The sequence below is a fragment of the Myotis daubentonii genome, chromosome 7 (genome assembly GCF_963259705.1).
Source record: "Myotis daubentonii chromosome 7, mMyoDau2.1, whole genome shotgun sequence".
Lineage (NCBI taxonomy): Eukaryota > Metazoa > Chordata > Mammalia > Chiroptera > Vespertilionidae > Myotis > Myotis daubentonii.
Genome location: NC_081846.1, coordinates 90,231,988 through 90,257,185, shown reverse-complemented (window position 1 = coordinate 90,257,185; position 25,198 = coordinate 90,231,988). Strand labels below are relative to the sequence as shown.

Here is a 25,198-nt window from a genome sequence, read left to right as displayed (position 1 = left end):
GACAATTCAGGAATTCTTCACAAAGATTTGTGGTGCATATGCAGTGAGCACTTCACAAAGAACTTGGGATGATGCCTGACCTACAGAGTCTCACTAAATAGTTGCTCTTATATTTTGGAATTTTAGATTATCCCAGTATTTTCACATAGATAATGCTGTGATATTCACATTAATAAATTATTTCCTTAGTAATAGAATTTCAGTGAAAAGTAACATGTATATTTTAGCTTATACTTTACTAATTGTAAAAAAAAAAAAACTATTGAAAATTGTCTAATATTTACCTTTCTGAGGACATTATTTTTTACTTTTTACTGCAGAAAAATATCATTTGTACACTCTGGTAGAGAGAAGAATTTTACAATGCCAAGCACCTATTATTTATCTTCAGTAGTTATCAACTCATGGCCATTTTTATTTCATCTAAATGCTCACACCCACTTATCTTCTTTTACTATTTTGAAGCAAATGCCAGATAACTTATCACTTTATCTGAAATATTGCAATATGTATTGTTAAATAATAAGGACTCACAAGAGCACATATCCACAGGATCATTATTATAAAAATTTTAAGAACAAATTTCTAATATCATGCCAATTTTTAAATTTGTTTTTAGTGTGTTTGATGATTTCCTGAAATAATTACAACCTAATTGATTTTTAGGTAAGCACTAGCTAACTCATTACCCAGGATTGGTCTTCATTCTTGTTCTAATTTATTCTATCACAGTTATAAAGACCAGCTATTATTTATTGAGTTCCAACTATGTGCTATGACTTTACATGATTATTTCTACTCTTTCTACCACCACAAGACTGAATTCATCCCTGTTTATATGTGAGTGAACTGCGGTTAAGTGGAATCCTGTGAATGCTGGAGAACGGTACAGCCAGTTTCCAAGTCAGTCAGACCTCATGTTTGACTCAGGGACACACACCTTCTGCAGCACCACCCTGTCTCCTGGCTCCTTCTCTTAGTTCATTCCACATGTCAAGGCCTAATCAACAGTGAGCTCCTCTTTCAGATTTTCCTAGGCTACTCTCACCCATGGAGACATCCAATCTGGAAATTATTTTCAGTCACTCACACATCATATACTAGGCTATCTTCCATCAGTGTTATTTTTTAATGTGTATCCTGTATGCTCTGAATATAATCAGCATAGTTCCTTCTACCTTGTAGGTGCTCTAAAGGTGTGTTAATATTGGCATTGTGGTCCTACAGTAGCACCATGGTCACTGATGAACGTCTTCACAGTTAAGATGTTTCTTCTATTTATTCCAATGGTTTTGTATGTTCAGGCCAATCAATCAGAGAGTTTAAACTCTTAGATTATAAAATACAATCAACTGATAGAATAATAGAATCCAGGTGGTTTGCTGAATTTTCTTTGTGTTGAAATTGACTATTGAATAAACAATAAAAATAGTAGGAATAGGGGAGGAGGGAGGAAAGAAAGTTGGTAGAACATTTCTAGTTAAAAAAATACTTTTCATTTAATTTCATGTCTTAAGTATCAAGAAAAAATGTACTATGTATGCCCATAGTTAATATACTATATAATAAAAGCCTAATATGCTAAGTGTCTGGTCAGCTGGTCGGCCTTACAACCAATCAAAGCATAATATGCTAATGATATGCTAAGGCTGCTCAACCACTCGCTATGACATGCACTGACCACCGGGGGCAGGTTCTTTGACCAGTAGGTTAGCTTGCTGCTGGGGCCTGGCTGATTGGGGACTGAGTGAGAAGGCCAGACATGCCCTGCAGCCCTTCATTGGTCCCTCCCTGGCCTGAATCCTGCACCAATGGGGTCCCTCAGCTTGGCCTGTGCCCTCTTGCAATCTAGCACCCCTCAGGGGATGTCTGAGAGCTGGTTTTGGCTTGATCATGCAGGCCAGGCTGAGGGACCCCACTGGTGCACAAGTTTGTGCACTGGGCCTCCAGTGCTACATAACAGAATGCTCTAAATTATACTTACACTTGCACACACACACACACACACACACACACACACACACACAAACCAAACATCAAATGAAAACCATTTATCTGTTAACTAGGAGACAGTAGCTCAAAAGGCAGGCAAAATGTCCCCAAGGAAGTTAGTTCACTCAAGGAAAGTGCTTGAATCAAACTAATAATTAGCCCACATCATCACGGTCACAAATCTCTACTGCACATCTTTGTAATTAGAAGGACTTGCTTGTAAATGTGAACACTTTCTCTGAACCTTTAGCAAAAATAAAAGAGTATTCCCTATCTGCTAACAATATACATAAATATGCAGCCTTCTTTTTTTGTTGTCACAGTTGCAGGTTGTTATAGAGTTTTCACAAAAGTAGAACAAATTAGCAATCAAATTAGAAAGCAAAAGCCAGGTTTGATTATGTTCTAGGTGCCATTAATTCAATGAGATAATTTCATGGGGAACTAGGAACATTGCATATGTCAGTTGACACCAAATTTAGGTTGAAATTGTCAGTTGGAAAGAGAAATTATGTCAATACAGCTTCTTGCTTACTATTTTTATGACAGAGGCTTGCTGCCAGACCTAAGCTATGCTGTTCTAAGAGGGAACCTTTGCTGTACAGAGACAAAGTTGAAAGGGAATTTCAGAGTAGCCTTGATTAAGAGAAGAGCATATCTCAGCATTTAGATAAACATATAGTCAATAAGCAGATGTTTTAAATGAAGAAAATTGGAATGGGTTCTGGTTAAATTGTCTTCTGCTTTGGGAGCCTATGAGTTCAAACTGTGATGGGCGACTGTCTTAAGTGCTTTGCACACATCATTTACTCCTCCACAAAGAAGTGTTGAGGTAGGATCCATGCTTCCCATTGGCCCAAGGAGAAGACAGTCTTCACCGTGCTCACCTGCTTCCCTGGGACTGCACAGCTAGTATGGAACTGAGCAAGGCTTCCCGCCCAGTGCTGAAGCCCAGTCCCACGCCGGCCCCACTAACCTGGCAGTGGGACAAGAACGTTCCACAGTAAGATCTGGGGCTGGCATGTTCCTGCTGATTGAATATCATCAGTGTGGGGACGCTTCCTTTCCTCATAGAGGTGGCAGAACACTATGTAGGGCATCACATGAGGCCTATTTGCCCAAGTCTTTTCTCTTTTTGGGGATTGGATGCCAATTCCTAGACATTCAGAAAGTTGAGTCCGAGAGTAGGATATCTACGCCTTTCTCACTGTTTCCATAAGTCCCTCTCTTCTATTTCAATGGATTCCCACCCTTCCCCCACACCACAGAGCAATGCTGCTACCTCCCCTGTACACTGTTTTCAGTAATTTAGAACCCACTTAAAACCCTCCTGATACAGGAGAAAAAGACAAACCAGAATTCTTAGCATCTCAGTTTTAAAAGTAAGATGGTCCCAGTGAAATTTCTCTATACTGTGTTGAAGGCAGGGACATTTTATCTTTGCTTCTTGAAAAATGAGCCTGGCACATGATAGTTATTCTGCAAATATATATTACACTGGACCTGAATTTCACAATGCAAATCCCAGTTCTCTCTTTTAGCTATGCAATCTGTGCAGGGTTCTTAGCCTCTGTAAGCCTCATGTTTCTCATTTGGAAATGAGGTTGATGATTTCTGCCACTTGAGAATTATTGTGGAAAGCATATTATATAATTAATGTACAAACCCTCACACAGTGCCTAATGCATAGGAACAATAAACAAGCTATGATTATATCCTGAATACTCAATTCATATCTTAATGTGTGTTTTTCCCTCTTTTATTTTGCAGAGGTTTCTGCTGTTTTTGAGGCTGGCACTTCAGTTACTTACATGTTTCAAGAACCCTACCCAGTGACCAAGAATCTAAGCCAGTCTTCCTCAGCCATTTACGCAGAGCCGGCTCCATCTAAGGAAAACATCGCACTTAGCTTTGCGACAGCCCAGGCACCCAGCCTCTTGCTTTATATCAATTCTTCCTCTCACAACTTCCTGGCTGTCCTGCTCTGCAAGAATGGTGAGTGCTGATGGCAGGGAGCCTGATGGAGTGTCATAATGGGCTAGAGGGAAAGTACTAGTATATGCCCTCCAGAACTCTGCAAAATTTTAACCTAAATTTGGTGTCACCTGAGCAGCTTATTTCCAGACCTCCAGGCAAATCCTTGATTGAACTTGACCTTTATGAGTTGCAATTGATATTCCAGGCCAGTGTCAGTTCATCGCTGAAGTCAAATGCATCCACTTTAATTTGCTTCGACTGTGCAGTGGCAATTCTTTATTATTTATTCTGTGCTGGGATCCATTAAATGTAAAAAGAAGATCACAAGCATATCTGAGTTTCAGAAGGACACTTGTCACATATATCCTGCCATCTTTACTGCAGTCTCCTTTACTAAGGGCTTTTAAAGCAACTAGCATAAATGCAGGCTGTATTAATAGAAGTGGATTGCTGGATCTTGGAGAGAAGTGGTATATGTGGATCATAACCTTGCTGGATACAGATCTGAGTTGTGAGAATCAGATTCTGAAAAGAATGTGAACAAAATGGAATATCTGAAGCTTAGAGGGATAAAGGAGTTAGAACCCATCTTATATGAGGGATGGTGAAAGACACCAGTCTTGATAGCTGTTAGGAAAAGTCAGGTTTTCTGTCCTCACAACTTAATTCCACATTGACAGAATGAGGACTGTTGATATGGTCATGGCAAGGGCACCATGTGATCAAAATCCTAGGGGAACAAACAATTATTAGGATTAGGCAAAGGGGGCAGGATGTGGACAGCCCTGTAGCATGGTCTCAAAGACACTTTTCTGTGATCAAGAATATGTATTTTCTCTTCTTGTAATTTTCTGTTATAATGAGATGTGTCTGGGTTTTAGAACTATCTCCACAGGGATCAACGGTGGTGGGGGATGGAAGAAAGGGCCTGAAATATGCAGCTCACACTGTGCCTTCTCCAGACCTGACACAGATTCTTGCTATTTCTCTTGCACTATTTTTTCTTGTTTTTTTTTTTTCTTTCTTCTTTGTTTGATCTTGCTTTAACTATTTACAGCATTGAAAATAAAGAATGGTGTATAGGACTAAAACAAGGATCAAAACTGGTGGGCCTCTGAGTTGAATCAGGCCTGAATGGCATAATGGAGTAATACATATTTAGTCCGATAGTGACTTCTGTTATGCGTTGTCTGTATCCATAGGAATGGACTGACAGGTACAGATAGATGTGCCTGTGGGACCACACAAAAGATGCTTTGGGGGGAATCTTGCATCTCAGTGCTCTGGAACTATCTTACTTAGAGTTCAGCAATGTCCAACCACAACTAAGAGGATCATTCATTCTCAGAACAACATGATGGAAGCAAAAAAGAGAGAGGGAGAGAAAGACTAGAAGGATAACTGGTAGTTCTGGAACTATTTGGTATTGAAGAGCCTTCAAGAGAGAAAAGAGACAATATGGGTTTTAGACCTCTTAATTATCAGCAGGCATTTGTATGATTAGAACCCTTAGTTCTCAATCTTTCTTTCCATAGGGTCTCTGTGAGGTTAGAAGGCTGGCTGAGGACACTGGGGCCTGGATTAACTGGTTAACATGGGTCAGCCAGCTAATTCATGGCATAGCTGAGACTAGAGGCCAGATCTCCTGATAATCAGCCCAACAACCCTCCCTCTAAACTGGATGACCTTACTATGATGTGGTTGAACTCTAAGTAAGATAGTTCCAGAACAGTGAGATGCAAGATTGCCCCCAAAGCATCTTTTGTGTGGTCCCACAGGCACACCTGTACCTGTCAGGCCATTCCTATGGATATAGACAATGCACAACAGAAATCACTATATCAGACTAAATATGCCTTACTACATTACTCTGTTATAATATACTAGAGGCCCAGTGCATGAAATTCTTGCATGAGGGTGGGGAGTTCCTCAGCCCGGCCTGTACCCTCTTGCAATCCAGGACCCTTTGGGGGATGTCCAACTACCGGATAGGGCCTAAACTGGCAGTTGGACATTCCTCTCGCAATCTGGGATGAGTGGCTCCTAACTGCTGGCCTGCCTACCTGCCTGATTACCCCTAACCACTCTGCTTGCCTGTCTGATCGCCCCTAACCACCTCTGTCTCTGCCCTGCCGCTGCAGCTTCATCTGGAAGGATATCTGGAATGACATCTGGAAGACCATTTGGCTATTCGATCTAATTAGCATATTACACTTTTATTATTATAGATACTCTATGGACACTATTCTAATTAATGCACACATTAATTCTCACAATAACCCTGTGTGATTGGTGTAGTTGTAGAAACTAAGACATAAATGTTTAATATCTTGATTAAAATTCTACAGCAAATAAAGAGAATAGTTGGTACTCAATCCTCCTTCCCAAGACTGGCAGCTTATTCTGTATACCCCACCACAATAGCTAAACTAAGAGTGTTATACTTTTTGAAACATATCATGTTTTAAATAATTTGAATTTATTTAATTGGTAAGGCATTATTGAACTTTACCTTATTCCCTGTATTCTTATACTCTAAAGCCCCATGTCATTGAAAAATGTACTTGAATTAATGGACACCTGCATTTAATTTATTTTTTTAATTTTATTTACTAATTTTAGAGAGAGAGAGAAAGGGAAATGGAGGGAGAGAGATAGAGAGAAATATTAATTTGTTGTTCTACTTATTTATTCATTCTTTAGTTAATTCTTGTATGTTTCCTAACAGGGGATCAAACTGGCAACATTGGCATACAGGGATGATGCTCTTACCAACTGAGCTACCTGGTTAGGGCTGGACACCCACATTTTTAAAACCCTGGCTAAATGAAGGAAGCAGAGAAACCTGTGCCTTGCTTGTTTGTTTTAAGGTTAGATCTCAGTGCAAAGGTAAAAGTGCAGGCCTGGCAGCTCCATCTAACTCATGGGAAATAGGTGTCCAAGTCATGGTTAGTAATGAAGTGTCCCCCTCTCCTCACTCAGCCTCAAATAGAGAATCACCACCCAAAAGCCCTAAACCCACACCCCCACCATTGCTCTAGGGAACTTGTATCGCAGTAGACAGTAATGGATGGCACAGAGATTTAGGATACTGGGCATTTCCTGCCGTCTCTCCTCACTGAAGAGGCACAACTAAGATATGTGCTCATTCACTCATCCTTTCATTGACTCTCTGGGTGTTAACTAGTCCCGCTGCACAGTGTCAGGGACTCAGGGACTATGAAGATCAACAAAGATAAGCAGGATAGAGTTCTTTCTAAACATAATGAGAGAGAAAAAGAGAGAGAGAGAGAGAGACAGAGAGAGAGAGAGAGAGAGAGAGAGAGAGAGAGAGAGAGAGAGAGAGCGCCTTAAATTTCCTGGAAAACAACCTAGATACATAAAAAATCCAAGTTGCTCATATGTCCCAAGCAGACCAACTAGAAGTCAGAATTTGCCTGACTTTAAGGATGAATCTCCTAAGAACTCAGGGATTGTAATAAGAAAGTAAAATAGCTTAAGTGATAGTGGATTCCTTGCTTTGGAAGTCATCAAATAATAAATAAATGACAGTTTATTAGGGATACCATAATAAGAATTCCAGCAGTGAATGACCCAGAATAATAAACTCTGAGTGTGTTTCCAAGTCTGAGATTTTGTGATTTTGTATTCCTTTCTTGTGTAGCCCTGCATTTGTATTTCTTTCTGCCAGAGTTTCACTTGCAGACTTTGAAATGCTTCAGTGAGGAATTAAGAACTGGTACCCTTACAGCTTGTTCCCAGTTGGTGGTGTTAGGCCACTGATATAATTGCCAGTGAACAATATAGATGACACTGTATTATAAAGAGGGAGGGATATTTTAATGTGACTTGGATACATTGGGGTGAAAAATATGCCTCTGAAAATACTAATGGAAGTTAAGAATATTTATAGATGCAAACAAAAGATTAGGAGATCAAATATGGTAAAGGGTTAACTGGGAAAAGTCTTTCTCTAAAAGTTTTATAAGATTGATTCTCACCTTCCTGAGATGGATTAAGGGTCTTCTGTTGGTTCAGGTTTCTTAACCTTTCTTTGATGTAAGGTGCCTCTGGGAATCCGGTGGAAATGATGATGAGAGCATCACCCTTAAAAGGAGTTCTCTTTGTTCTCCTGGGAGGAAGAAAGTGCCCACAGCCATTGTTAATCCCAGCACTCAGGGTTAAGAAGTCAGGGGTGAGCGCAGCGGGTGACCTGTGTAAATACTGAGTGGAATTCTTGTCTTGAAAATTCATTTAATAAGGTTCCTAGGCCAGGGAAAGAGGAGCAATGTGACTTAAAGTCATGTTTGCAGGCCTCTTCCTGGCAGGGACTGGATTTGGCAGGTTCGGAATTCTTTGACCTTTTTCTTTTTTTTTGAAATTTTTCCCACTAGAGAGTTATTCAGGTTAAGCTGTCCTCTTATCTTTTCAAATGAAAACAGGTTCTTCTTCTTAAAGAAAGAAAATCATTTTAATTCCTGGGACAAAAGAATAGAGAGAAGAGGAGGCATTTCTGTGTCAGAGGGTCCTTGGGAAAAAGAAGGCCATTGTGGTTTCATAGCCAGGGCTTTGGGCCACAGGCAACTTCTCAGAGACCTGGCCTTTGGAGGAGAAGGGCATTGGCGGAGGAAAAGGGTCTGGAGGAAGAGACATTAAACTTTTGCAGAATTTTATTGAGTGATGGCTCTGCCTCTCCACAGTAGCATGGGCTCTCTCTCTAAATAATTATGTTTAACAAATATTCACCTGGTTCTACCATGTGGCAGGCACTGTTTCATGTACCAGAGAGACTGAGATAGTGTCCTGGCCTGCCTCTAATGGTCTATTCTGGGAACAGAGACATAACACATACTGAAGGTGACAGTGTGATGTAAGTGCTGGGCTAGTCTGTTAGGGGTCCAGTAAGGCAAAGAAGGGAGTGGCCAATGCTTCTTGAGAGGGGTGGAGTGCCCCTGGCATTGGGCCATGAAATAGAATAAGATGCTTTTTTGTTCTTTATTTTCTCTATTTCAATTCCCTATTCTATTCCCTATTCTACTTTTTTATCATCAGTCCTTCTTGGTCCCTTTAAATAAAATATAAAATATGGCCCTGGCTCAGTGATTCAGTTGGTTGGAACATCATCCCATACACAAAAAGGTTTATGGTTCAATTCCTGGTCAGGGCACGTACCTAGGATGTGGATTCAATCCCCAATCAAAGAGCATAGGTTAGGCAACAAATAGATATTTCACATCTCTCTCTTTCTCTCTCTCTCATTTTCTCTCTCTCTCTCTCTCTCTCTCTCTCTCTCTCTCTCTCAACATATATTCAAGTGAGGGTTAAAAATATATATAAAATATATATAAATATAAAATATGTGCTAATTCTAAGGCCATCCATCTGTGGTTAGATCACTTGTGTTCAAAGTATAAACAAGGCTTCCATCACCTTCCCATGGTGGCTGCCCAGTGCCCTCCAGCACTGAATAGTCCCTTCCACTTTGCTTCATCGTTTCTTTTTTATCAATCTTTTTTTAAAACGTGTACACTCACACGGTGCACTGTCTGTCTGTGATTGCACACACCTTGGAGGGAATGAGGGTAAACCCAGACACTTTGCATTTCCAAAAGCCTGAGTCCAGGGAGACAGTGATGAGGAGAAATCCAGGGAGGGGCCTCTCCCAAGTGTCAACCTCGCAGCCACTCCCAGAGCAGAGGGGACCCGGGCAGTCCCACCGTTGCTGCTTTCTCGGGGAAGACTTTCAGCGCTTAACTGTGCCCCCTGTCAACTGTGCCCCCTCACTGACGCCAGCATTTGGGCATGTTCTGAGCTTCCTCAGAGCATCAGGAATTCGGTTGCACAGCCCGAGAAGCGCCTGCCTCAGAAGGCACGTTTCCTTGGCCTCACTACTCCCTGACTACTTCATTCTCTGGGCTTGTGTCAAGCAAACGTTGATACTTTTGAACTTAAATATCCCAAACGTCTTTTGCTATCTCCTGGGCTCTTTTTAAGTTTGTTCATTTCCTATATTTCTGGGCTTCCAGATCATCTTTTCCTGGGAAATACCAGGTCCTGTGGGCAGGTCCATTCTCCATTCCACAGTAACGTGGATGTGGATATGACACACTGTGGCCTTAAGAGGGCGATCAGGAGTCCCTCCCTCTCACTTCCTCCTCTAGTGGGAGCGCAGCAACATGGGCAGGAGTAAATGGCACCTCAGTATCACGCAGTCAATCCACTGTGCCAAGTGGTGGGCCTGAGAGGAGAAATGGAGGCACAATGAGAAAAGCTGCATCCGGGTAACCTTTCTTGCTTCTCTTTGTTGTAGTGATGTTTTCATGTTGTGGTGTTTAAAGTCCTTGAGGATTGCTATGTACAAATGGGGTCCAGCCCTAAAATTCACAAGCTAAAGTGCTGGCTCCTGTGGCTATATTTTTAAATTGAGAAAGTAATTAATGTTAAATGATATTATAAGGGGAGAGCCCTGACCAGATAGGGTTGGGGACCTTATAAGAGGAGATGCCAGACTCTCTCTCTCTCTCTCTCTCTCTCTCTCTCTCTCTCTCTCTCTTTCTCTCTCTGCCCCTCCCAAGTGAGGGCACAGTACAAGGTGGCCATCTGAAAGTCAGCAGGACCGTCCTCACCAAACACTGAATTGGCTGATGCCTTGAAATTAAAAGCTCCAAAACTGTGAGAAAATGAGTTTCCATTGTCTGGGCCACCCAGCCTGCAGTGTTTTGTTATTGCAGCTCAATCAGTCTGAAACAAAGGTCAGATGAAACCATGGAGGTAGAGGACATAGACTGCAAAGTACAAAATTCATTACATTTTCTTATTGATGATAACAATATGGGGGACACCAGGTCCAGATGGGCATGGAAATACTAATGGGTGTTGATGATTTTTGTTTGTTGTTTTGATTTTCTTTTTTTGTTAATCCTCACCTGAGGATATTTTTCTATTGATTTTTAGAAAGAGCGGAAGAGGGGGGAAGAGAGAGAAACTTCAATGTGAGAAAGACACATTCACTGGTTGCCTCCTGCATGCACCCCAAACTGGGCTGGGGATTGAACCTGCAATCCAGGTACATGCCCTTGACCGAGAATTGAACTTGTGACCCTTTTGGTGAACAGGCTTATGTTCTAACCACTCAGGAACACTGGCCAGGGCAGAGTATTGATATTAATACTGTTCTTCCTGAGATTCCATCCCATCACCTGTAATGTACCTGTGAGAGGCAGAGTTGTTTGGGCAGCGGGACTGTGGAGCCTTTATTCTTTGATATTATTTTGAGAGCCTCTGGGGTCTTCTCACTTTGTACTTTCCCAGTTTAAATAAGTCTTCAGAAATTTTCTAAGAATTGAGCAACTGTTTGTTTTTACAACCAGGCTGATTACTTACAATATAGTGTGAGAATCAAGAGAATCAGTACCTGCTCTTAGGTGCCATTGCAGAAAGAGAAAGGGGAGAGACAGGTGTACTAGGTGCCTGGGGTTCTTCATCCATAACTTTGGGAGAATTGGTCCAGGGCCTGGCCACAGTGTTGTTGGGGTAATGAGATCCTGTTTGTAAAGAGTTTGAGGAACTCAGATAAAACACAAAAAGGAGTTGTTACACACAAACCAAAGAGCTTGCTAGTTACTGAGCCACTTTCATGTTCTGTGTTGTAAGCCAAGGGTGGAGAGAATGGGGCACTGGATGCTTAGCTTTTGGACTAAGCCTCTAATTAGCGGTTCAGGATTAAGAAAGTGGTTACTTCTATGTGACAAGAATTTTATCACAGAAAAGGCGTGTTTCCACTCTGCTTAGCCTGCCTGACCAACACAGTGGGAAGTCCCGGCTCAGGTCACTCGCCTCTCTGTGCAGCTGGCATTTGTGCAGCAAGAAAGCCTGGGATTATAACTATTTCTCTTGATTCAAAGTCATAGAAGCTCTGTTTCCACTCTAATAAGTAGCTTGACCTCTCCTATTTGGAAAGGAGGGCTCCGGAAACGGACTGCCCTCTCTTAGAGCTGCAGTGGAGACGGTGACTAGGTTTCCAGCCCTGCAAATCCAGTTCAAACTCCTAATCTGCTCACACAAAACTTGATCAAGCAGCCAGGAAACAGTCCCCAGCAGCTCATACTCACAAGGAGGTTCGTGTGTGCCTGGACACAGTCTCCTGCTTTCTATATGTCAACTCCTTTCGTCCTCACAGTGGCTGTGAGGTTCCTCCTGACACTTCCCACTTCACCAATGAGGGCTCTTAGGCACCGGCAGGTTAAATGACTTGTCCCTGAAGACACAGCAAGGACCATGGGGCTGAACATCACACGCTGCCAGTCTCACTTTTTAACTTGCAGATATTCTGCCCTGTTCTCTGACCCCACCTTGTATGGTGGGCTGTTCTCAGGGAAGCGGCCATTTTCTCCCTGGGGTTTGTGTTAGCTTTCATGCAGGCTGGGTGCTGTGTCAAGAATGTCATATTCACTTCCTGGGGTTCCATACTCAGCTTTGTTTGCAAAACGCTGGTTAAAAGATGACCCAGTAGATGCGTGCTCACACCCTGCTGGGATATTTGAAACTATATTGCCAGTAATAGAAGGTGCCAGGCATCTCTTATATTTGGCAGATTGTACTCCAGGGCGCCCTGGCGCACACAGGACTACCAAGTGAAAACCCAGCGTTATCACTGAGGCCGTGTCTGTGATGCAGGCCCCGGGGTGGCTAGAGTGCCAGCTCGGAGGCTCGCCAGCTGCATCTGACAGTCCCTGCCTGTGGAAAGTGTGATGTGAAGGAGCTCATGGGGGAGTGCTCCGCTCTTGAAATGAGTGATTTTAGTGTTATTAATAGGGCCAGACAGAACATATTTGGTTTACAAAATCACATGGAATACATGCATGTTCTTATTTAAACACGAGGGATGGATGCACAAATACATTGTCCCTCTCATTTTTAAGCTCTTTCACAATGACATGAAGAAATGTAAAAATGAAAGAAGGTAGACATGCAAAAGGCCAAGCAGAGCAGAGCTTAGGGTGGGGAAGAAGTGTCCCACATTTTGGAAATCGGGCAGCGTGTGGAGGCGGCAGGCTGGCTCCCTTCAAGTCTCTGCGAGGGGAAGATGTCCAGGAGAGGCTCAGCCTGGGTGCTCTGTGTACTGGGCAGCTGCTCCAGGCATGATGACGGGAAACGAGATGGGATTACTCAGGGAGCTGCTGACCCCAGACCCGTGTTTCCCTGTCCAGGCAGATAAGCAAGTTTCTTTCCACATCCATCCCAGAGGTCCAGAAATATACGCGGTAGCCCAGGGACATTAGATCAGAGCTTGCAAAGCTGAGGGCCAGCTGAGCTACAGGGCTGCAGACAAACGTGAAGGGATGTCCGTACAGGAGGCTGTGGGGCCCTGGCCTTGATTTTCCTTCTTCCAAGAGCTCTTACAATTTGGCTTTTCTTTCTTCATGCAAGAGATTAGATGGTTTCCATAAAAGAACTGAACAGCCCCATGAATGATAGCGATGCCGCACTGGAAAACATAGCTTACCCATATGGTCACCTGCCCGTGAGTCCCACCTGTTGACAAACTCAGCCGCTGCACGTAGAATTCTCAGTCCAGTGTACAGTGCCCCAGTCACAGTGTGAACAGATAGCCAGGGCCATCTGATACCTCCAAGATGAAAGACAAAGAACAAAACAAATAAACAAACAAAGGTACTTGGAGAAAACAAAATTAATGCAAGAGGCAGAAAAAAACATTAAAAACAGTGTCTTCAGAGAGGTAGAAGAATATATAAATCTATGACACTAGAATACAATACTTTAAAATAAAACTGGCCAAAAATAAAATAAAATAAAACTCTTGGAAATGCTGTAGAGGAAATTATGAAAAATCTAAAAAATTGAGAAATTTCCCAGAAAGTTAAACAAAAATGCAAAAATGTGGACAATGAGGACAGAAGATAAAACATCTGAAGATGAAATTCAATATCTAATAGGATCTCCAGAAAGAGAATAGATAGGGAGAGGACATTAGCAAGGCTATAATAGAAAATACTTTGTAGAATGAAATAAATCCGATGTAAACGTTTGCTTCCTTACCCAACACTGTGAACGGAAGCAGACACACACCGAAGCACAGGCACACCCGAACTGCGTCTGCTAAGGACCAGCAGAGAATTTCACAGAAACACTGGTGATTGGAGATAATGGAAGACCATCTTCACAACATTTAGGGAAAACGGCTTCACACTAGAATTCTATGGTTCTTCAAGTTATCAGTCCCATGTTATGGATGAAGGAATAAAAACAATTTAATACATAAAATGGCAGAGGTACCTCATGAGGTATATCTGAGACATCAGAAATACTTTTACTGAGATGTTACCTGATATGTATGTATGTTATTTAATGCTGCGTAAAAAATTAGCCCAAAATTTAGCATCTTAAAACAGCAAACATTTGTCCCCTTTCACAGTGCTGTGAGAGGTCAGGAATGTGGGATTGGCTTAGCTGGATGATTCTGGTTCATGTCTCTCATGAGGTCACACTCTTGTCTGGCCTCAGTAACCTGAAGGGACGGGACAATCTGCTTCCAAGATTTATCCTGTGGCTCTTGACTGGAACTTTCAGATGCTGGTTCTTTGATTTTTCAATAGGGCTGAACAGAGGACATGTCTGTTGCCCCCCCCCCCGCCCCCACCCAGAGAAAAAGTGGTGAAGGGAAAGAGAGAGAGAGAGAATACTAAATTCAATAGCGCCACCTGGTACAATGTGAGGTTGTGGAGGGAGGTTACATAAAGATATGAATACTAGGAGGCAAGCATCATTGAGGGCCACCTTAGAGGCAGCCTGCCACAAGGTGCTTTCCCTGAAGAAAGAAGTATATAAAAAGGGCCCTACCCGGTTTGGCTCAGTGGATAGAGCATCAGCCTGTGGACTGAAAGGTCCCAGGTTCGATTCCAGTCAAGGGCATGTACCTTGGTTGTGGGCACATACCCAGTAAGGGGTGTGCAGGAGGCAGCTGGTCAATGTTTCTCTCTCATTGATGTTTCTAACTCTCTATCCCTCTCCCTTCCTCTCTGTAAAAAATCAATACAGTATATTAAACAAAAGAAGTATATAAAAAGGAAGATATGGGCTCCAGGGAATAGGTTACCCACCTCAGAACAGGCAAGCTGATTTCAGGGTAACTGCCTTGCAGAAGTCCTAGTGAGCAGTCACTGGTTCTCCACTGGGCATGATTTTAACCACCAGGTAACACTTGGTAAAACCTGTGGACATTTTTAGTTATTAAGATGAGAGGCAATGCTGATATATAGTGAGTAGAAGCTAGGGATGCTGCTAAATATCTTTCTTTGTTGTTAATCCTCACCCAAGGATATTTTCCATTGATTTATTTTATTTTATTTTATTTTATTTTTAGAGAGAGAGTGGAAGGGAGGGGAGAGACACAGAGAGAGAAACAACAATGTGAGAGAGACACATTGAATGGTTGCCTCCTGCATGGGCCCCAACCAGGGCCAGGGATCAAGTCTGCCTCCAAGGTATATGCCCTTGACTGGAGGCAAGCCCAGGACTCTTCAGTCTGAGGGCCAACACTCTATCCACTGAACCAAACTGGCTAGGGCACTGCTAAACTTCTTAATGACCCAGGACAGTAAACCCTCCCCCCACCACACACACACTAATAATTATCAGATCCAGAATAGCTGTGAGGCTGAGAAAACCTGGCCTAGGATGAGTCATGCAACAAAGGGATTTTGGAGGGAGGCACTTAGGGACAATATGCAGGCCCTAACGATCAGCAAAGTGTGATATTTTCATCACACAAACAACATGGACTTCAAAATCCAACCTAACCAACGTTGTGGCATACCTGTCCTGGAGGCCAGGGGAGGTAGGCCCAGATGTGACTGGGTCCAAGAAAGGTAATTCCTCATCTACCAGAATGGGAAGACAAAACATAATGTCTAAAATGGATAAAATCAAGAAATAGCAATGCATTTAATACAGTTGAAGGGAAATTAGATGAAAACTGATAGAACTAAAGAACTTATGAGGAGGAGGGCCTTGGAGTAGGAAGAAGTGAGGCAGGGATTGTTTCGTCGTATTAAGCCTTTCTATACTATGTGGCTTTTAAAATGCAGTATTTCTATAAACAGTATTTAAATGCATAAAAATCTGTTGCTTGAATATCAAGATAGAGGTGTACAGTATAGTTAGTAGAAAACTAGTTATTTTCCCCGGTTATAAATGCATAAAACTATGTAAGTGATATTGGCTGAAGGCACCTTTATTTTTTTTTAAATATACTTTATTGATTTTTTTTTTTTACAGAGAGGAAGGGAGAGGGATAGAGAGTTAGAAACATCGATGAGAGAGCAACATCGATCAGCTGCCTCCTGCACACCCCCTACTGGGTATGTGCCCACAACCAAGGTACATGCCCTTGACTGGAATCGAACCTGGGACCTTTCAGTCTGCAAGCCAATGCTCTATCCACTGAGCAAAACCGGTCAGGGCTGAAGGCACCTTTAAAGACTGTTTGCACAGTTGCCTGCAGACCTTGTTTCCAAGTTTTCTGTTAGTGAGTTGAGTCCTTCCATGAATGAATGGAAGAATAAATTAATGACATAATTTATTTGGAAACACTCAATATAACAAATGATTCCACTTCCTATTTAAATAGTCCATTGCAAGACCACTAAGAAGTGCCCCATTGACAAATCTATTTCAGACCTTACCCCGCGAGCTCTAGGACATGAATGCTTTTTCTCAGCCTTCTGTATGCGTGGATACCTCATCCAATCAGAGGCCCTGTAAGTGTCGGCTGCCCTTTAAATGTTGGCTTTATTGTGGCAGTTCTGGCTTTTCTGAAGGAAGAATGCACCCTCACTGAGATATGTCATCCATTACCATGATTTCAGTTAGTGAGGATGTATCTTATTGGTTTTAAAAGAATTGAGGGGCACCTTATTCGACTGTCCCAAAGAACCCTCAAACTCTGTATGTTGCAAACTGACCTCAAGTTTAACCCTGCCTCCCACAACACACACACACACACACACACACACACACACACACACACACACACACACACACAGCTATACCTTTTCTGCTTGTGTTTTCCCTTCTCAGAAAAGTGCTCTACATTCAACTCAAGTGCCCAAGTCAGAAACCTGCTTCATCCACGTCTCCCTCTTTCTCGCCTCTCCAGAATCCATCAATCAGCATTTTATTCAATCTTCTTGCATTACATTGTATTTACTTCTTCAGTCTCATTTATATATTCCCAATTTTTTATGGTACCACTATGATTATCTTCATTCTGGCCACCTTAATATCAGAATCAAATTATTGCAACAGTGTTCATATACTTCTTCTAGCCTCTAGGCCTGTGCCCTTTTAATTCTCTCTTCTGACCAGGGTGATCTTTTAAAAATTCAAATATATTCATGTCATTCATTTTTTGATAACTCCCCATTGCCCTTAAGCAAACTCCCTTCAATTCTAGATTTTTACTTTCCTGTGAAGTTTTCATTTTCATTATTCTCACCCGTTGTCTCCTCATTCCACATTGAATTATGTTCTGATCACCGAGGGCATCATGTCTGTTTCCCCTCAAGTTATTGCACATTTTGTTACCTTTGCTGGAACATCCTTTCCTTTCCCACCTTCATCCTTTCTTTGCTGGCAAACTCTTATATTTTCAAATCTAACTTCAATGTCACTTCTGGGAAGCATTTCTGGTTCCCAACCGAAAGTGGTCGCCAGCGCCCTTCCTATGACTTCTGTGGTGGCCTGTTATAGAAATGGTCACAATCTCTAGGAACTTGTTGGATCCATCACTACACTCGTTGAAGGAATCAGCACTGGTCTAGCACCATTCAAGCACCCAGTGTCTATACACAATAATTCTGCCACCATTAGATACATTTTCCAGTGGATACCTCATCCAATCAGAGGCCCTGTAAGTGTCAGCTTAAGAGCTTTTAATGACAAGAGGGCACAGTGCGTGTGTGTGTGTGTGCGCACACAAAAGAGCATTTTTAGAAGCATATCTTATGATTCATATTTAAAAAATGTTACTGTCATATCTTCACAGCTAAGAATCAAAGAGAAAAAATTAAAATAGATTACCACTTTAACTTAAAAGCATGAAGCTAAAATGAGAAGAAAACCTTAAGACAGCAGAATCTAAAAATGGTTTATTCTTATCCTTTTATTTCTAATTCTGATAGGTGTTTTTCCTTTCAAAGTATGTTAAGGGTCTGAGAAAAAAAATATATCCAAAAAGAGCAACTTGAAACAGATAAAATATTGCATTTTAAAAAGATAGAGGAATAAATGTGACCAAGTCCATAATGGTAATACTGTCGGGTTTTACTTGTTTGTATTGCCATCTATAGGTGGGACCTTCAGAAAGATAAATGAGATTTGAAGATAAAATTCCTGATGGTTCAAATGAAAGCATAGCAATAAAAATCAAAGAAACAGCACACATAAATCCCTTTGAAGGCCCTGATTTCTAGCTCTCTGCAGCAATAACTGAGTGAGCCTGGATGTCCTGTAGCTTAGGCCACTGACATTTGTCAGACTTTTCAATAAAATGGCAGTGGAAGACTAAATCCATGCAGGATGGGAGATAAATTAGCACACAGCCAAAGGTACTGGAGAAACGAGCACTGCTTTTTTAGCTGAAATATTTTTTGATAAAGTAATAATCCCCTGTAATCTCTCTCCAGCTTTAAATAACAGCCAGACTTTGTACCAGCAGTTTAATTTTGTTGGCTGCCCTTGTCTTACAAATATATTTAGTGGAGTCTGAAATATCATTTTGTGCTGAAAGCTGAAGTCTTAGTCGGGCTGAAGCTGGGAAAGGGCAATAAATCAAGAATAAAGTGAAAAGGACTAGAAATGGGCGACCAGAAACGTGTTCCCTAGAGCGAGCGAGTGAGCTTTCTTCTCTGGAAAGCAGGTGCCTGGCATCAGTCATGTCGTCCCGTTAAGTGCCTCTGTTGTAATGATATTGACTTATATCTACATTGCACCCTGGTTGGCATTGCTCCAAAGTGCTTAAGATGCATCTATGGGAAATACATGCTGAAAATAGCATCATGAAAATATACAACCCCATTTTTTCCCTCCTCTAAGATTATTCTTCCCAGGAAATTGTGCTGAGATGTCCAATCTTAGCTTTTTCTGCCGGTTTTTTGTTTGTTTGTTTATTCATTTGTGTCTTACTTCCTGAGGTATGGGGCCACTATATATTTAAAATTATTAAATAAGGACTAATATAGTACATGATTTATATTTACCAAATTGGTTGCTGAAAATGGATTACAGGAAAAGAATGTTGAGGCGTTACAGGGTTTTGTTCTAGTAATGAAAAGGAATGACAATCCCTGTGCTAGAAAGCAGGGAGATGGGTTCTCATATTAGTTTTCAATTGCTAAGCAACACCTTTCCAGAGACTAAGTGGCTTAAAAGAGGCCCGTGCCTTATCTCACAGGTGCCTTGGGTCAGAGTCCAAGCAGTTTACCTGGGTCTTCAGCTCAGGGGATCATGGGCTGTAGTCATGGGATCAGGTGGACTATGGTCTCATCAGACTCTACTGGGGAACAATCTGCTTCTAAGCTTCCTCGGGTTGTTGGCAAAACTTAGTTCCTTGGGATTTCAGAATCAGGGTCCTAGTCCTTAGCTGGTTCTTGACCAGACATTGCTCTCAACATAGTTCCTGGCCCTGGGGTACTCCCCACCGACCCTCCGAGCTTACTTTATTAAGCCAGGAAGGGAGCATCAGCACCTGCATGGATTGACAAACCTTGAAGTGTTGTCACAAGAGTGCTTTTGCTAACCTTCTGTGTGTTAGGAGCAGGTCACAGGTCTCACTTCCACTCATGGATAGAGTTTTATATAAGGTGCAAACCCAAAGCCTACTTTAGAGTCTGTCTACCACATTTCTGTTGGTTCTTGGTCATTAAAACTTGGTGCTCTTCTATATTCCCTCAAAGCAATAAGAATAAGTGATTTATATATGCATAAAACAAAAATGATAAATTTCACAAACTTAATGTTAAAAGAAAGCAGACATAAAAATGTACATTCTCTATAATTCCAATGTTTTTATAAATTTCAAAAGCATACAAAATTAATCTAGGCTGTTAAAAATCATAATAGTGGCTAACCTTGGGGACTAGTAACACTCAGGAGATGTGAGGAGCTTCTGGGGTGCAGGACTGTTGTCTCCTGAACTATGTGTTGTCTTCCATTGGAGAGGTCATATGCCCTTTCCTAAACATAGTATAATTATACATTGTACTTCAATACAAATTAAAACAAAACTAAATAGCCCCTTTTAGGCCTGTGTGGTTCAGTGGTTGACCATTGACCCATGAACCAAGAGGTCACCAGTCAGGGCACATGCCCAAGCTACAGGCTAGATCCCCAGAGGCAGCCAATCAATGTTTCTCTCTGATGGATGTTTCCATCTCTCTATTCCTCTCTTTTCCTCTCTCTCTAAAATCAATAAAAACATATTTAAAAACAAAACAAAACACAAAAAAAACAAACAAAAAACTAAACAGCCTTAGCCAGGTACTCTCTTGACTGGAGTGTTATCCAGTACACACACACACACACACACACACACACACACACACACACACACACAGGTTGTGGTTCATTTATGGTCAGGACACATGCCTGTGCTTTGGGTTGAATCCCAGGTCTGGGGATGTAGAAGAGGCAACCAATAGATGTTTCTCTCTCACATCGATGTTTCTCTCCCCACTCCCCTTCTCTCTCTAAAACATATATCCTGATGAGGATTACAAATAAAATTAAATTAAATTAAAACTAAACAAAAATCACAGGTAAACTTAGACTAGTCACTTCATTACTATGGATCTCAGTTTTCTCATTCTTAACATGAGGTTGGCCTTGAGAATTTTTGAGGCCCTTCTAACACAATGTGGTTTGAATTGTATGACATATTGAAGGAGCTATAACCCTCATTGGATGACTGTGAAGTTCCCAGAATTTGCATTGTGTCCAAGGAGAACACCATTAAGTCTACACATACTTCCACTTACAAAATATTGGCCTTGAAAAAGCCAATTAATCTCAATGAATGCATGCCTTTTAAAAGTCTCTTTCAGCTCAGAAAATATCTATGACCTGTTGATTTGGCAATTTCTTCAGACCAGGCACCAGTGGTACAGCAAGAGTGGAGGCCAGCAACAGGCAAGGTCTGATCTATGGGTAGGCAAAAATGGAGTGCATTGCAGAGAATTTAAAACAATAATCAAATTTTAAAAATTATTCTCCTTTAATTATCTCTTGCACATGCAACTCAAGGTGACGCCACTGACCTAACAGTCATGCCCACCCAATGGCTCCACCACTGACCTTAACTGGGGATACCGTTGCCAGGAATTGTGTTAAGCATGTTAAGCACTGAGCTGCAGAAATAGTTAAGCTATTCTGGGCAGTTCTGGACACAAGACTGAGGAGATGGGTGTGCACCAGCTAAATAGTGTCTATTCTACAGACCCCCCCTTCCCTCGCCTGGCTGGGTGGCTCAGCTCAGTTGATTGAGCATCATCCAGTACAACAAACAATGTGCAGGTTGCATTCCTGACCAGGAATGAATGAAAATAACCTCAGTTGAGAAATAAATAAATAAATAAATAAATAAATAAATAAATAAATAAATAAATAATATTCAGGCCCCTTCTACAGCAGGGCCTGTATTTTCCCTCAAGGTGGGACAATTAAAGGTGTTGTAGACTCATTTGTCCATCAGCTTCCTCCTCCAAACCTCAATGACCAATCATGGCCTCCTGAACTATTAGGTCAGTGGTTCCCAGAGACACTTGTCTAGATTAAAATTGGCAGTGAACTCATAAAATAAATCTTCAATTTAACAATTCTCTGGTAATCCCACACCTGTGACCCCAGAGGAGAACCTGCACTGAGGACACCTGCCCTGCCCCAGACTTGTCCCCACCCCCTGCTACTGTAACCTCCTACCAGGCCTCTCTCCCTGATCTCCTGCCCTTGGGTGTCCATTCTCTACACAGCACCCAGAGGCATTCCTTCCCAGCATGAGGCCCATTGGGTTACTCCTCAGCTCAAAATTGTGCGCTGATTTTTCTTGTCACTCAAAAGGAAAGCCAGGTTCCTGCAGGCCACACATGATGTCACCCCTGCTGTCATCTTCAGCCTTTCCATGCAGCAGACCAGTGATGGGCCCTGCACTACCTTTTTCTCTGCCTGCAGCTCTCTCACCAGATGCCATGTGGTTCATTTTCACCTCAGCCCCTGTGAACATTATCTCGTCTGAGCCCTTCCCCGACCACAGGTTACAGATGAGGAACCCAAAGCCTGGTGTGTATGCAGTCCACACTGTCTCTGAGTGAGGCCCGACCCTTCTCTCTCTGCTTTCTACTCTACTTGGTTTCTTCATCAGTGTATTACCCGGCACTATACAGGGTGGGGCTGAAGTAGGTTTATGGTTTTTGTGTGGAAAATAATATAATCATTATTAAAAACTAGAGGCCCAATGCACGAAGATTCATGCAAGAATGGGCCTTCCTTCCCCTGGCTGCTGGCACTGCCTTCACTCCTGCAGGAGCTGCCTTTCTGCCTTCCCACGCTGCCCAGAGGCCTGGAGCAGCTGGGGCTGTGTGGAACACAGGCGTCATCTCCACGGCGAAGACACAAGCATCCCATCCTGCCCCTGGTCACTCAGCATCTGCGTATGCAAATTAACCCTCCATTGTTGTTGCGTTGATTTGCAAACTCACTCCTGATTGGGTGGTGGGCATCATGAAGGTATGGTCAATTTGCATCTTTCTCTTTTATTAATGTAGGTAACATAAGAACAGACTCTGTTTCATGTACTCACAGCTATAAACCTGCTTTTGCCCCACCCTATAGTCCACAAATATTATTTATTTGTCACTCGGCATCAAAACTAGAATGTAAGCTCTGAGGGCACAGATTTTGATTTTTGTTATCTCCAGACCTAGGATGCAACCCAGCACATTGTAAACATTCAGTAAATTATTAGTTGATTGAATGATTGAAAGTTCTGATTAGCTGTTGCACTGGTAATATTAGACCCCCACCATTGTCACTGGGTCCTGTTCCTTACTGGTAATTTTTTCTAGCTAATACGATGTCAGTATGGGTCTGTTAGACCCCATGATGTGACATGAGGATTGTTAGACACCTGAATTTTAACATATTTTTATTTAAAAGAAAAGCAAACAATTGGAGATGCTTTCATAGAGCCTGTCACTTAAAGCAGCGTTCAGCCCACTGTAGGATTAAAATTATCTTTGAAGTAACAGTGGGCCATGGACCTGATGAGCTGACATTCTTTGATTATTTATTCCTTTAGTTTCAGGGCTTAATCCGAGAACCAGATAAGTCCATACATTAGGATAGTGGTTGGCAAACTGTGGTCCCTTGAATGTGGGTGGCTCTTCCACAAAATACCACGTGCGGGCGTGCACGTACAGTGCAACTGAAATTTCGTGGCCACACTCAAGGGGCCAAAGAGCCGCATGTGGCTGGCGAGCTGCAATTTGCTGACCACTGCATTAGGAGAAAGAAATAAGGAAGTAAAAGTAAGCTAGAACAGGGATGTCCTGTTTCACAAGCTGTCCTGTCAGGACTGACCCCTGATAGCTGCTCACCGTCCAGGTGTCCATGTATTGAAACTCTCTCCCTGCTTCCCATGCTTTCCCATATAGGCCCTGTCTTACCTATCAGGCCTCCCTATCCAGGAATTTTAGCCTGGGGTGCAACTGTCTGTCACCTGAAGGCCTTAGAGCAGCACAACTGTGTAAATTGTAAATTATCTGCTTGGTTTTCAGCTAATTTTACCCCTGGATGACTCTCGGTTCTATGCTCTGTACCCTCAGGGTTCATCACTTACCATCCCCCCCTCTAATGTGGATTCTCAGAACCTTAGGTGCCAGGTTGGTGTGGGAGGCTTAGGAAGGGGTGTTCTGGGTAACAGCCCAAACTCTCCTGGCTTGTTCTCTTCCATCACGAGTCTCCACTCTCCTTCATCTCATTACCTACTTCAATCTTTTTTCCCGTCCTTGGAGACGAGCATTGTGGACAGTTTTAACCAATATATTAAACAAATCGTTATTGTCATACTATTGTGTGCTATGGAGCACAAATCATCTAAAGAACCAACATGAATGCCTCTGCATGAATGTTTTATGGAAAAACATTATGCAATTGCCAGCATCTTCCCAACTACATGGATTATTGTCATTTTTGAAAAGTGTTTCTGTATCTACAAGTTATTTAGTTGTATCTTTAAATAAAACTTTAAAAAGGAGAAAGAAAACAAGGCCTCAAACAATGAAATCAAGGAAACAGATCAGCCTTTCAAATGACATATTGGAAAACTGAGTCCTTTCAGCCCATGTCAGGCATTTGTTCAGCAAGTGCAAATGACCTGTCATTCACCCCTGGAGCACTTGTCAGGGGTTAGCCGGTGTGGAAGACTTCTGCAGGAAGCCTGTTAACTGTGCATGATTTGTCTGCTGAGAGAAGTTTAAAAAAAAATCCTAAATATTTGGCAGAAATGGAGGTATGTGCATGTTAGCTGAAGACATCAGGGAGATGATACTTAGGTGGTTACTGAGCCCCAACTGTACTGTGTGTGCTGAGCATGGTGGGGGAAGGTGGGGACTCTGCTTGTTCTCTAGGAGCTCATGAGCTTACAAAATAAAAATAACACAAAAATACTCAGTTTGTCATAAATGTTATGGTAATTTATTACCAGTGAAGGAAAACTTCTAACAATAATTATGATTTGACCTTCATAGTGCTTTGGCACTGGTCCTGACACAGCGGTTACACAGCACAGTGTGGGGGACGATGCTGGGGAAGCCAGAGAGCCAGTGTGAGGAACGGATGCTTCATCGCCACATTATACACCAGAGGACACTCATAATATATATCTGCGCTGTTGTGCTGGGTGTCGAATTGGCTTCTGTAGCTGGCCCATTGTCAGATGCTTAGTCCCCCTGAGCAGCAGCAGCCCCTACCCCTGTGATGCCCCTCACCACCTTACACATGCCACCTTGGCAAAGAACCCTCACCACACTTGCCCTATGCCCTATAGTTTCAATGCAGAAAGATTTACAGACTAAGGTTTATAAGCGCTTGCATTTGAATCCTGACTTTATTGCAAACTAGCCAAAAAACGTTTTGCAAATCAGAGAACTTCTCCAAC

General features: G+C 42.2%; 1 protein-coding gene across 1 annotated transcript in view; it reads left to right on the top strand.

Annotated features, from left to right (window-relative positions):
* Positions 1 to 25,198, top strand: part of CNTNAP5 (contactin associated protein family member 5) — an 883,495-nt gene that overhangs the window by 744,265 nt on the left and 114,032 nt on the right. Inside the window, exon 19 of the mRNA XM_059704743.1 lies at positions 3,763 to 3,987. Coding sequence (XP_059560726.1) covers positions 3,763 to 3,987 — 225 coding nt within the window. The remainder of the gene's footprint in view (positions 1 to 3,762; positions 3,988 to 25,198) is intronic.